The sequence below is a fragment of the Rhamphochromis sp. 'chilingali' genome, assembly GCF_963969265.1.
Source record: "Rhamphochromis sp. 'chilingali' genome assembly, chromosome: 7".
Classification (NCBI taxonomy): Eukaryota; Metazoa; Chordata; class Actinopteri; order Cichliformes; family Cichlidae; genus Rhamphochromis; species Rhamphochromis sp. 'chilingali'.
This window is the reverse complement of record NC_137934.1, coordinates 25,021,519-25,033,629: the sequence shown is the minus strand read 5'-3', so window position 1 is coordinate 25,033,629 and position 12,111 is coordinate 25,021,519. Positions and strand designations below refer to the sequence as shown.

General features: G+C 44.0%; 1 protein-coding gene across 4 annotated transcripts; it reads right to left on the bottom strand.

Moving 5' to 3' along the window:
- Positions 1-873: 873 nt before the first annotated feature.
- parp12b (poly (ADP-ribose) polymerase family, member 12b) lies at positions 874-12,053 on the bottom strand. 4 transcript variants are annotated; one of them, XM_080886544.1, is made up of 10 exons: positions 11,985-12,053; positions 9,606-9,726; positions 9,061-9,512; positions 5,132-5,267; positions 3,337-3,601; positions 2,819-2,890; positions 2,049-2,175; positions 1,806-1,974; positions 1,579-1,699; positions 874-1,254 (listed from the first exon to the last, which is right to left on the bottom strand). In XM_080886544.1, the coding sequence occupies exons 3-10, from the start codon at positions 9,393-9,395 to the stop codon at positions 1,139-1,141; spliced, it is 1,341 nt and encodes a 446-aa protein (XP_080742670.1). In that variant the 5' UTR covers positions 9,396-9,512; positions 9,606-9,726; positions 11,985-12,053; the 3' UTR covers positions 874-1,138. The 4 variants fall into 4 exon arrangements, with proteins under 4 accessions (XP_080742670.1, XP_080742671.1, XP_080742669.1 ...); XM_080886545.1 differs by lacking the exon at positions 9,606-9,726 and having other exon boundaries at positions 11,985-12,048; XM_080886543.1 differs by lacking the exon at positions 11,985-12,053 and having other exon boundaries at positions 9,606-10,722.
- Between the last annotated feature and the right edge of the window lie 58 nt (positions 12,054-12,111).

Here is a 12,111-nt window from a genome sequence, read left to right as displayed (position 1 = left end):
CACACACTCTCTCTCTCTTTCTCTCTCGCACGCACGCACACACACTCTCTCTCTCTCTCTCTCTCTCGCACGCACGCACACACACTCTCTCTCTCGCTCTCTCTCTCTCTCGCACGCACGCACACACACACTCTCTCTCTCTCTCTCTCTCTCTCTCTCTCTCGCACACACACACACACACACTCTCTCTCTCTCTCTCTCGCACACACACACACAAACGCACAGACTCTGCTCATGTTTTTATGCTTCATGCAGACCTGGGCCACGGGCACAGCGGTACACTGGTTAGCAGGAAGGTTGTGGGTTTGAATCCCGTGGTCAGTTGGGCTCTGCGTGTGTGTTTGGTAACAGCTGACTTAATTCAGGTGTGTGAATGTGAGTAATAAAGTGCTCTGATTGGTCAGTTAGACTGGAAAAGATTAAGATACCAACCAGTTTATTTGAATGCTGCTGTTTCTGTTGAAGGTCACCCTCCGTATTTTCACCTTAAAGATGAACTGAGCACTCCTACAGAGAACAGCTGATACTCGACAACAGTGCAGCCATAATAGAGGAAGCCTGCTCTGAACGGACCGACGTCACGGGCGTTCCAGTCTGTGCTGAAGTTTGAGTCTGCAGTAACTGCAGTAACGTTTCATATTTAGTTCAGTTAACGATCGCGGCCGTTTCTTTGGGTCTGTGAGGGGTCACCAGGATTCTGTGATCACATGACTCAATTTTCAAACTGTTGGTTTAAGGAAATTATGGATGAGGACACCAAATAAAAAGAAAGGTAGACTCAGAGTCTCTGACACCAGATCGTCCTGCAGCTGAGAGAGCCACAGAGCTCAAACTAAAGACATTAATAAAAGGCTCCAATAAGAATCACTCCATTTTATTTACAGCACCAAATTAACAACAGTGACCTCAAGGTGCTTTATATTGCCTAAAGCCCATACAAAAATAGAAATACAGGTAGAATAAATTTCCCCCACACAGGCACATACACACAGAGAAGCAGAAAATAATAGAAGTGGTTAACATGCTCAGTGAATGCATCAGTAATCATTTACAGACGTCCAGGAAGTGATGAAATCTTGAGCAGCAGCACCTGCTACTGTGATAAGGCACCCAGCCTGGTCCAGTCAACATAATCGGGTCACATTTGACTTCCTAACACCGGCACCTGCCTCTCCACCTCCTCCCGGGAGACGAAGCGAGGGCGACGGCGGACTTTCCTCTTGGTGTTGTGCTTGTGGTTCCTCTGGTACATGTCTGCAGAGAGAGAGAGAACATGCTTAGACACCATCAGGAAGCGGTAACAGAGGAACACACTGGGACCTGAAGCCTAAAGGCTGGGATGTGTCTATGTGCTGAATCAGGGCATGCCATTGTGTCTGGGACATTCCCAAAATTTCATTCTGGGATTCTGGAAGTTTCTGTTGGAATCGTCACCTCTGACTTTCCTGCCCTGACTGTGGCACTCACTGTGGAACTGTGAGTCCCCACATGGAGGGATGCTGGACTTGTTCTGGGCCTAACCTGACCACTTCATTAACTCACAGTTACACCTGGGATGCAGGTGACAGGAAGTAGTACCTTTGAAGCTGATGATGTACTCTCTGTAGCCTTTCACCACTCTGACTTTAGCTCTTCTGTCAGACAGGTACTTCTTCTCCAGAGTGCAGGATGTCTCCGATGTGGAGCGCAGCTTCTCATCCTGAAGGACGTACGAGACAGACATCAGACCTGGAGCTAAATAAACATTTTCTGTATTCCTCTACAGCTCGCTCCCACACAGTGATCCTAAAGGTGCTCCAACTCACCAACTTTCCATATTCCACCCAGTTCCCATGGTCCCCCTTGTAGTACCACAGCCATTTGGTGGTCAGTGTGTAGTATAACGGCTTCTTCACGGAGGAAACTGTGGAGAGACGGCGAACAGGCTGCATCCCTCGAGTCATCGTGATGAAGTCGATGGTCTGAACACCAGCGCTGAAAAACATGGCAGCTGTGAGTGGCTGATGCATGAAAAACATCAACAACTTGCACTCATTGTGACCTCTGACCTCTCAGTCCTGGACGGGTCACAGAAGTCTCGCTCAATGTCCTCCATGTTCTGCAGCTCCGTCCAGGTGCTGCCATCTAGAACCTCCCACTTATACGGCAGGTGGAAGTGCACCTGCAGGCACGAGTCTGCAGAGAGACCGAAAGACTGAGGCGAGGCCAATGAGCACGAACACGCCCACAGAAAACTCAGCGCAACCAGCAGGAAATCATAAAAATCACACAATCATACAATCACAAAATAACAAAAATGATATTAATAATAAAATATTAATAATTAAAAATAAATAACACAATCAAACAGGACTGTACAGATGAAAAATAAAGGAAATCAAAACAATGAGCACAAAATAATACATTTTTCCCCCACTGGCAGATTTGACAGAAAACGTTATCTAGGAAGACAAATTTGAATAAATTATAATTTATAAACTTCAACTCTTTTGAACATGATGTCTGTATATACATTAAATATTTGCACTGAAGAAGATTAAATAAAAGAAAATTTGATATTTTAAACTGTATGTTTCCAGAGAAACCAATCAGATGCCAGCAAGGCACGAAAAATATTTTAGGTTTTAGTGAGAAAACAAATAAATCTTTATTTATAAAGAGTGAGTCAGCTTCATGTTGGAGTCTGTACTTCTACCCTGTGCTGCCACCTACTGGATGCACACGACTAAGTGCACAGCGGGAGGCTGAAAGAGACTTCCTGTGTGCCGTTTCCTCTCAGCCAATCAGATCCTCGCATGAAGAAAGTAGGAGAACTCACCCTGAAACTTGCATCTGTTCCTGAAGAAGTGCAGGCAGATCTCCAGAGAGTGAGACGGCTCAGGAACAATGTCTGAAACATAAAGAGCCGAAGTCACGGTACAGAGCGCCTCCTTGTGTTCACGTCAGTAACATGTAATCAGGTAATAACACACACACATAGACACTGAACGCCATGTATGAAATCTGAATCTTGTGTCATGTTTATGGATAACCTCCTCATATTTGTGTAGCATTATCAGATTATCACACTGAAACACCAGCTTCGTAACATTATTTATATTTTTGGCAATTATGACTTCAGTGAGGAGACATTGTTGTGTCTGTGAGGCAGTATTCGCTTGTATAAAAGGCTTTTTTTCTTCCATATTTATGGAATTATTTTCTCCTCTTTATGGAGCAGATTTCTAATACTGATCTGACTTTTCCTGATCTGCAGGTTTCCTCCTCTATCCTCACAGTGATTAGACGGTCAAGGTTCTCAGGATCAGCAGGTTCTGTTTCAGGCTTCAGTCTCACCCATGGAGGTGGTGGAGGTGGAGGCCGCTCTGAGCTGGTGGATGTTGCTGTAGATGGAAGGCAGGTTGTGGATGATGTCACAGCTCAGTCCTCTCTCCTCCAGCATGTGGCGCCCGTGCTCGTCAACGGCATGCAACCGTTTGCACTTTTTTCCAAAGATGCAGTCACCCTGCACGAAGTGCTGACACAGGTGCACTTTGGTGCAGTCGCCCTGGAAACTACAGCAGCCGTGAGGCCCCGAGCCTTTGTTATAGTGCACACACACCTGAGCGAGCGAGCAAGCGAGAGCGAGAGAGAGAGAGAGAGAGAAAACATACAGAGCCTTCATGATTGGGTTAGAGAGAGTGTGTGTGATTTTTTTAAGGATCCAGCTGTCAATCACATTTTTACTGAAAGTCCCTTAAAAGCAGTGTTTGTCACAAACGTCACAAATGTTGAAGTGATGAAGTAAATGCAGACTCAGCTAAATCGGATACATAAATGATTAGAGTAAGGGTTGTCAAACTTACAGCCCGTGAGATACATTCATATGCCAGTCACAGCTGGACTGGCCATCGGGCATTCCATTTGCCCGATGGGTGGATGGTGATTTCTCGCTTTTAATGGGCCGATGTTTGTTTTGGGTTGTTTGTTTGTTTTGTAAACAATGGAAGGTGGTGGATTGGCCAATTGGTCATGATCTACTCTGGGCTGGACCAATTACAATACATCCGTATTGCGGTGAAAAGGAACGCGATTTGTCCCGTACTTCAGCTAGAATGAAAAAAAGAGACAACGCTGGAGTTATACTGTGTCTTTACGCTGTCAGCTGCCTCTTCTTCTCTCATTCTCTCCCCTTCCCTCTCATGTTGCTACTTCAACCATGAAACTGATCAATGATCAGCTGATTGGCTTTTCTGTCTCAAGTCTCATCTCTCTTTGGCCCACCTGTTTGGCCCACTTTGCACCAGAAAGAGGAAACCACCAGATGTTGCGCTAAACAACAGCAGCGCGTTTAAGCTTGATCAGCTGTTGTTAGAATTTATTTAATATTAATTTCTAGTATCAGCTGATGTTTGTTGGAGCCACAGCTGTAACAGCTGCTGGTTTGGATATGTGGTGAAGATGAAACCAGGAGATGTCCTTACTGAATCATCAGAGTTGAACAGGTGGTGGAGAAACAGGTTTACCTTTTAGGTGACAGGAATGATTTGAAGGGAAGTTATGAACTGTTTCTGAGAGGCAAATAACACCAGGATCTTGTTCTACATAGCTGACAGCTGGTAACTGTTCAGGGGCGGGTCTAGCAAAGTTTTGCCAGGGGGCCAGGTAGGGCATTAACAGGGAAAGGCGGGTCAGTACGCGGGAGTCGGGTCTTCAGCCTTTTAAGTGGTCCAACCCACTTAAAAGGTCAAAGTTCGCTTTATGTGGCCCGCTGTGTAAAATGACCCCCCTGCATTAGTTTCTGGTTACCTGAGGATCCTCGGTCATGTCCAACTTTCGATTTTCATTTTTCATTTTTGATTTTTGTTTTACTTTCAGTTTCAGTTTCTTCTTCTGTGGATGTTACGTGACTAAAGAAGCTCTGTGTCCTCATGTGAGGCAAACAAATGGTGAGTCTGTTGCCATGGTGATCTCATACATGCTGCGTTTCATCACTTTCTTATTCACTTTTTTTTTTCCTTCAGGAGCGTCCCACGAATCTGTGCACAGTTGCGTTTCTTGTGTAAAGGGCAGAGTCGTTTCATCTGCTAACACTGAGCACGTCTCCTGAGGAACAGCCTGTGACGTCAGGTGAGTGAGGTGTGGGCGTTACCTCGGGCAGCAGCGCCGGGTCGTTGAGCAGCAGCAGCAGGAAGAGCTCGTCCTCGTTTAGCTGCTGCAGCGAGCACTCTTTCAGCAGCCTGGAGTTATGATCAGACCGCAGGTCGTGGGATGATCGACATGGTTTCCTGTGAGGAGGTACATTTACCATCAGCTCCTCTCACCCCGCTGTCAATACCAGTCAATCAGTCCATCAGTCAGTCAGACAGATAGATAATGGATCAGTGGTGCATGCTGTAGCAGGTGAGTGTTTTCAGGACTGAAGCTGGTTTGTGATGATCGTCTGCAGAATCAGTTAGCATGGTGATGCAAACACGTAGGAAGTGAAACTTCCTAGTGGCAAGTGCTACCCTAAAAGAATCCCTTGCCACCCCAAGTGCCACCCCAGTTTTGCATATGACAGTGTTGTTTATTAAAATAAGATAGCATTAACAGTTTGAGCGTAGTTACAGTGAATATAAATGCTAAAACTGAATATATTGCATAGTGTTCTCCCCTCCACCATTAACAAATGGTTCAGCCCATTTGTTAATGGCCGTGAACTGTTATAGGTTAACCTAAGACTGTTGGACTAAAGGTTTTAAAGAAATTTAAATAAAGGCTGGGGACGGGGTTGTTGCATTTTTATAAAGGTGAAGTTTTTGTTTATGGGTATTTTCTGTAGTGATTAAAACTACAGAGTAGTTCCAGTTTAAGGGGGGAGGAATGTTATGTTGTGGCAGGGATTTGTCCACCAGGGGGCAACAGTTGTTGGAGAGCTTTCACTCTGTGGGGCGCATGTCCCGGTTCTCTTAATAAAGAAGTAACTGTGAGCTAAACATGGTCTCCGTGGTTCCTTAGTCTTAGGATATCACAAAAGCAAACCAACAAACACGAAAACACCAGATATTATGATACAGACTTATAATTTGCACCGATGTTTTTTCGAAATTCTATACATGAAAAGTGAGCGCGAGAGCCCTCGGTGCGCCTGCTCGCTGCTGAAGTCAAAGTAAACTTTATTGTCATCTCCGCTACATACAGGCCAGTATATAGAGAGACGAGACGACGAGGTTCCAGTTACAGCAGTGCAAGTAAACACAAAAAAAAAAAAAAATTATATATATATATATATATATATATCGCTTTTACTAGTCCCTAAGGACCCCAAAGCGCTTTACACATCCAGTCATCCACCCATTCACACACACATTCACACACTGGTGATGACAAGCTACATTGTAGCCACAGCCACCCTGGGGCGCACTGACAGAGGCGAGGCTGTGAAGTTATTCTCTGAGCTAAGTTGTACACAAGTACAGGATGTCATTTGAGAGTTGTTTTTTTTCAATACTTAATATGTTTTGTGTGTGTGGGGGGGGGGGAGTGTCCGCCCAGGGCGCCAAACAGGCTTGGACCGCCCCACTGCACATGACTGATGTAAGCTGACATAGCAACAAGCTGCAGCCACGCTCAGTCTCTATTTCAGCCCTCATTGAAAGTTCGGACTTCAAAGTTTTTACATTTTAATTACAGGCCAGTAAATCCAGAATTATGATAATATATATAAGCCACGCTTTTTTCTAAATACTGTCGTCACGTTTTTGTGTGTGTTTTAAGCGTTTTCTAAGGACAGCACGAAAACCGTAAAGAAAGAAATAAAGCCACATGTTTCCTATCGGTGGAAAAACGTACCATGTCGACCAATTTAAAAAAAAAAAAAAAAGTCAGCACGTGGGATTTGGTTGTGTTAAATTATAATATTATTTTATGCCATGTTATACCCCTAATTAAAGGCTGTGAATTATTATGTAGTCTTAGTTTGCATTATTCTCCTGAATTAGAAGAAGCTGATAACTATTGCATTCGTTAAACTGATTTGCATTACATTAGACTGCTGATTTATTGTGGATGAATGATATTGTTTTATGATGTTATACGAAATACTGTTCGCAGAAAGTCATCGCCTTATTTGTCTGATTAGAAGAGAACGGAACATGCTGGAGTTTTCTGCCCCATCTCAGCAGGAGCAGATAAACAGGGAGCCAAGGTCGTAGCTTAGGCGCCGTGTGAGAGAAAGCATGTGAATGTTTAGGCTTTTATGATAAGGTGGGGACACCAGAGGCTATAAGAGTTTGATCAATGCTCCACCATTTTGAGATCTGAGGCTGTCTGCATACAGTGTCCATCTCCCACGCGTGTGACTATTAAAATCATCGTTTGACTTAACCCGGCCGGACCAGTGTTGTTATTGTGGTTTTTCCTCTTGTTTCCATCCCCAATTTTGAACTCGTAACAGCTGTTTAGGAAGAGGGGAGAGTTTTGGGAGTGACGTAACGGCAGCGAGAGAGAGCGAGCGAGAGAGTTTTAAGATGTGGGAGATTTGTGACATTTAGTGTGGAGTGTATACTTAGTGTGTTGTGTAGTCGTTGTTTTGTTTTATGTGTCAGTGAGGGCACTAATGAATGTCACAAAGGCACATTTGGAACGTAAACACTGAGTAGAAAACCAGCGGAGTGATACACCTCCTGTTGTCAGGCCTGCAGGTTTATCCCTGTGCTGTTCTCCTCTGTCTTTTGGTGGACAAACTTTTTTTTTTTTTTTTTTTTTTTTACTGGCACACATCTTATTGCAATACCTGATTGTTCTCTCATTTTAGTTTTAGTAATATTTTAAAATGGTTGTACAAAAATGAAAAAACAAAACGGCAGGTGTATTGGCTGCATTTTTATAATATAGTTTAATATAATTTTTATAGATAAATTGTTGTTTATGTTTACAAAATGTACATTTTATATTTGCATTTCAAGTTATAAAAATGTACTCAACATGTCTGTGTTTTTTTTACAGTAAAGAAATACTACTAGGATTTTAAGTTCTTTGTGTGATTTCAGATCAGTAATACTAATGCAGTATGTCAGTGGAAAAAAAACAAACAACTAAATTCAGTTGAGCTGAAAAGAATGATACCAAACAAGGCAAGGGGAAAAAAATAAAACGAAACAATCTGAGGGTGAAATACAAATGTAAACTCAAAAGGAGTCAAAAATGGCCGTTTGTATTTCAGACCTCAGTGGGTGAATCCAACAAATCATGAAAAATTAGGTTTAAATTTTCATGACAGTGCAGATTTCTGACATTGTGTAATTTAAGCATCTAACAATGTGATTGTTTTCTAACAAAAAACAGTGTGAAACTTAAGTTAGACTTGTGTTTGTAAATGAACCGCCCCATGTTGTGTAGCTTTCTGGATTTTATACTTATTGGGCTACATATTTATTTATTATACAGGCTATACAGCACATAACATCAAAACTCACATGTTTTATGTAACTAAAGTGTGTAATTATGTGGGCTACAGACAATAATTAAGTTATAGACTATATTTATATGAAAAACGTGTATACTTACTGCATTTGATTTTAACCATACGTAACCACCTGCATATGTGTTTGAGAAAAAAAAAAAAAAAAAAAGGCTTTGATTTTGCCACCCCATTTGATTTCTTTGCCACCCTAAGAAAATTTCTCTAGATCCGCCCCTGTTCCTGTGGTCTCATTTCTCAGGAAAACAAAACTCATCTGACAATCAGCTGGTTGCTGACGTCACAGTGACGTCTGGCAGCAGGTGTCAGCTTGTTTCCTGTCAGCTTTAGAGACAACACCCACCACCGACAATAACAACAACAACAACAACAATAAGAATAATGATGAAGATGGTAATAAGGATGATGTGTGGATGATAAAGATGATGAAGATAAGGATGTCTCTGTTGCGGCGGAAACTTTTGTTTCTGTTTCATTTCCTTAACTTTCGTTCAGCCTCTGTGTGTGTGTGTGTGTGTGTGTGTGTGTGTGTGTGTGTGTGTGTGTGTGTGTGTGTGTGTGTGTGTGTGTGTGAGAAAGAGAGAGAGAGAGACACACACGCACGCATGCACACACACCTGCCCTTGCCGAACTTGCAGGTTCCGTAGATGTAGAATCTGCAAAGGTGCAGTTGGTCACAGTCTGCGCACGGCTCCCCGAGCCGGTGGCTCACGCACACGCGCAGTGACGTCTGCGCCAGCACCGTGCAGTCCTCGGGGCGTAGCCAGCCATCCGTCTCCGGCCCACGGACCAGCAGGAAGCGGGGATGCCCATAGACCAGCTTGCAGAGGAGCTCCTCGGAGACACGACAGAGTCGCCGCAGCTCCTCGTATAGCTGCGGGAGCCGCAGAGCTCCTCCGGCGGCGCACAGCAGCCTAGTGGCCTCAAAGATCACTCGGTCGCACCCAGACATGCTCTCTGCTCGGCGTCCAGACTCCGACTGAGGACGGGGGAGGCGGACCGACAAGCATGTGACAGCCGGGCTTCCGCTCTCAGTGACGTTTAATCGCGGAGCCTCATCAGTTTGTCACTGCCACAATAATAAATACAGGCGAGCACCATATAACACAACCGGAAATAAAGTAAAATACATGTCAGTCACATTAATAAACAAACTGCAAACCCAAGTGTCTGCCTCTCTCTCCGGAGCAGGTGAGTCCTGGTTCGAGCACAGCTCTGGTCCTTCATCACTGGATCATCACTTACATTTATGAGCGCCAGTAAACGCGTCACTCAGTGTTTCACTGAAAGAGTTCATAAAGCTTACATGCAGGATTTATTTCACCATGTCATCATCCAGTTGTCTGTGCAGCAGTGTACGGCGTGTCTGTGCAGACGTGTTTACACTGCTCGCTCCGTCAAAGGACCACCACGAGAGACGTCGTTACTTCAGTCTGAGCTCGTGGTTGTCGTGAACGTTTAGCTTTGTCTAATTTGTGTGCAAGCGCCATGAACCATAAATTGAAACTCTTCATAAAATGACTGTCACGGTCCATTTTACTGTGTTACCGGTGACAACACCTGGGCCCTATTTCAGGAAGCCGGTTTAGAAAACTCAGAGTTAAAAATGATACACGGGGTTGAGTAACCCCGAACTGTCCAACTCGGAATATTCGGTTTCAGAAAGGCTGATAACAATTAGTTCAATCAACGCGGAGTTGCTTTAACCCCAAATTAAGCGCGCGCACGAGGATACATAAAGCCCTGATCAGTGGAGCGCAGATTAAGCGAGTCACCATGGAGACGGAGGGAAAGAAGGCGCGGTCAATGTATCTTACAGCGCTTGAGGCCGAAATTCTGATGGCAGTATATGCAGATAACATGCAAATTTTGCGGAAAAAAAGTAACACAGCCTCAGCTGCAAAAGAAAGGGAGCATGCATGGCAAAACATAGCCGACAGAGTCAATGCGTGAGTGTTAATTTAAACATTGATCTAGGGATTTCCCACCCATTTAACACGTTATTTTATTATATTTTATTTTATTTTTTATTTCATACATTTTATTTTGTGATGTGATGTGAGCGCAGGTGCAACCCAACAGGCCCCAAACGTTCCTGGCAGCAAGTAAAAATGAAATATAAAAATATAGTCCAAACAGGTAAGGTGTAATTGTATTATGAGCCATAGTGCTTGGTCTGTTTGTCCGATGTAAATCAATTGCAGTTAGAGGCTACATTAATTTTCTTTCTGTAAGCACTTATTGAAATTATCTGAGCACATTACAAGTACATATTTGCTTAGTCTGTATGCTCATATGCGACCCGTTATAGCCACTAGAAAAAAAGTGGAGGCCCGAAAAACAGGTGGGGGTCCTCCACCACCACCACTCACAGAGGCTGAGCAGTTGGCTTCCACATTTGTGATAATGTTGGCAGCATCACATATGATCTTCACAGTGCAGAGAACACAAATTAGCATCCATTACTATAATGAAATAATTTGTTAGTTTGAAATGCTACAGGGAACTATGTACCTGTACATTAATGCTGTGGAAAGACTTCCTGTTCACATAGTCTCCTTCATTTACTGAAGGAGCAATGATTGGAATGTGAGTGCCATCTCTACAGCCAATCACGCCTGGGAACCGTGGGAATAAATGTAACATTTAAGTAGTAGTTCAAGTATCACCACATCATGAATTAAGTTTTGTTCATCCTGATACCTGCAATTTTGTGGAATCCCTCTTTGATAAATCTTGTGGGTCTATGACCGGGGAACACCACAAACGAGTACAGGAGACGTTTCAGTGCAACTGTAACATTCCTGACTGCCCGACAGACGGTAGCCTTGGAAACGTGCTCAGCGTCACCAATATTATACAGAAAGCTCCCGTTTGCAAAAAACCGAAGTGCAATACAAATAATATGTACAGAACTGGGACAATGTCCGCGATGTGTCACATGAGCAATATTAGGCCTGAGGATGTTATTCAAATAAATTATAGATTGTGCTGAAAAACGGTAACGTTCACACAGGAAATCATCAGGAAATGATAAAATGTCCAAACGCGCTCTAATCACTCTCTCCCGGCGGAGAGCTCTGCGGAGAATTTGGGCTTCAACATCTACTGGCTCTTCAAGGAAGGAGCACGCCATGTCTGACACTTCCTACAGTCAGGTTTCTGACAAAGAGGCGGAGAAGGTCAGGGTTAGTTGAAGTAAACCTGCTAGGGGGCAGGTTAGCTTCACGGAGTGTGTCGTCATAGTAACTCACTCAGAATTAATCTAAACTCGCTTTGTGAAACCGAAAACCCAGAGTTTTCGTTAACTCAGGGTATACTTACTCAGAGTTTGCACTAAACCGGCTTCCTGAAACAGGGCCCTGATGCTCCACTCAGACCTCGGACTTGATGTCATGCTATCGTTTCTGAATGGTGGGATATTCAGAGGCTTTTGTGTCAGTCAGCAGCGTCACGCACAAAAACCTGCTGTTTCAAACGGCCCCACGCCGTGATGTGGCTGCTGCAGCAACACACAAAAACAGCTGCGCACTCTACTCACCTCCAGCACCATCAGCGGGACTGCGCTCTCTTTGATTTTATGCCTGTTCCATCCAGTGACGCGTGCACACGCAAAGCCAGCTCCAGCTACAATTTCTGGTAGAAGCTCCTCCCACTGACGCTGACAT

Coding starts and splice junctions, on each gene's coding strand:
- parp12b (XM_080886544.1), bottom strand. CDS start 9,395: ATGTCTGGGTGCGACCGAGTGATCTTTGAGGCCACTAGGCTGCTGTGC. Junction 5,268..9,060: donor TGCAAGTTCGGCAAGGGCAG/GTGTGTGTGCAT, acceptor ACCTCCTCACAG/GAAACCATGTCGATCATCCC. Junction 1,255..1,578: donor GTACATCATCAGCTTCAAAG/GTACTACTTCCT, acceptor CTCTCTCTGCAG/ACATGTACCAGAGGAACCAC.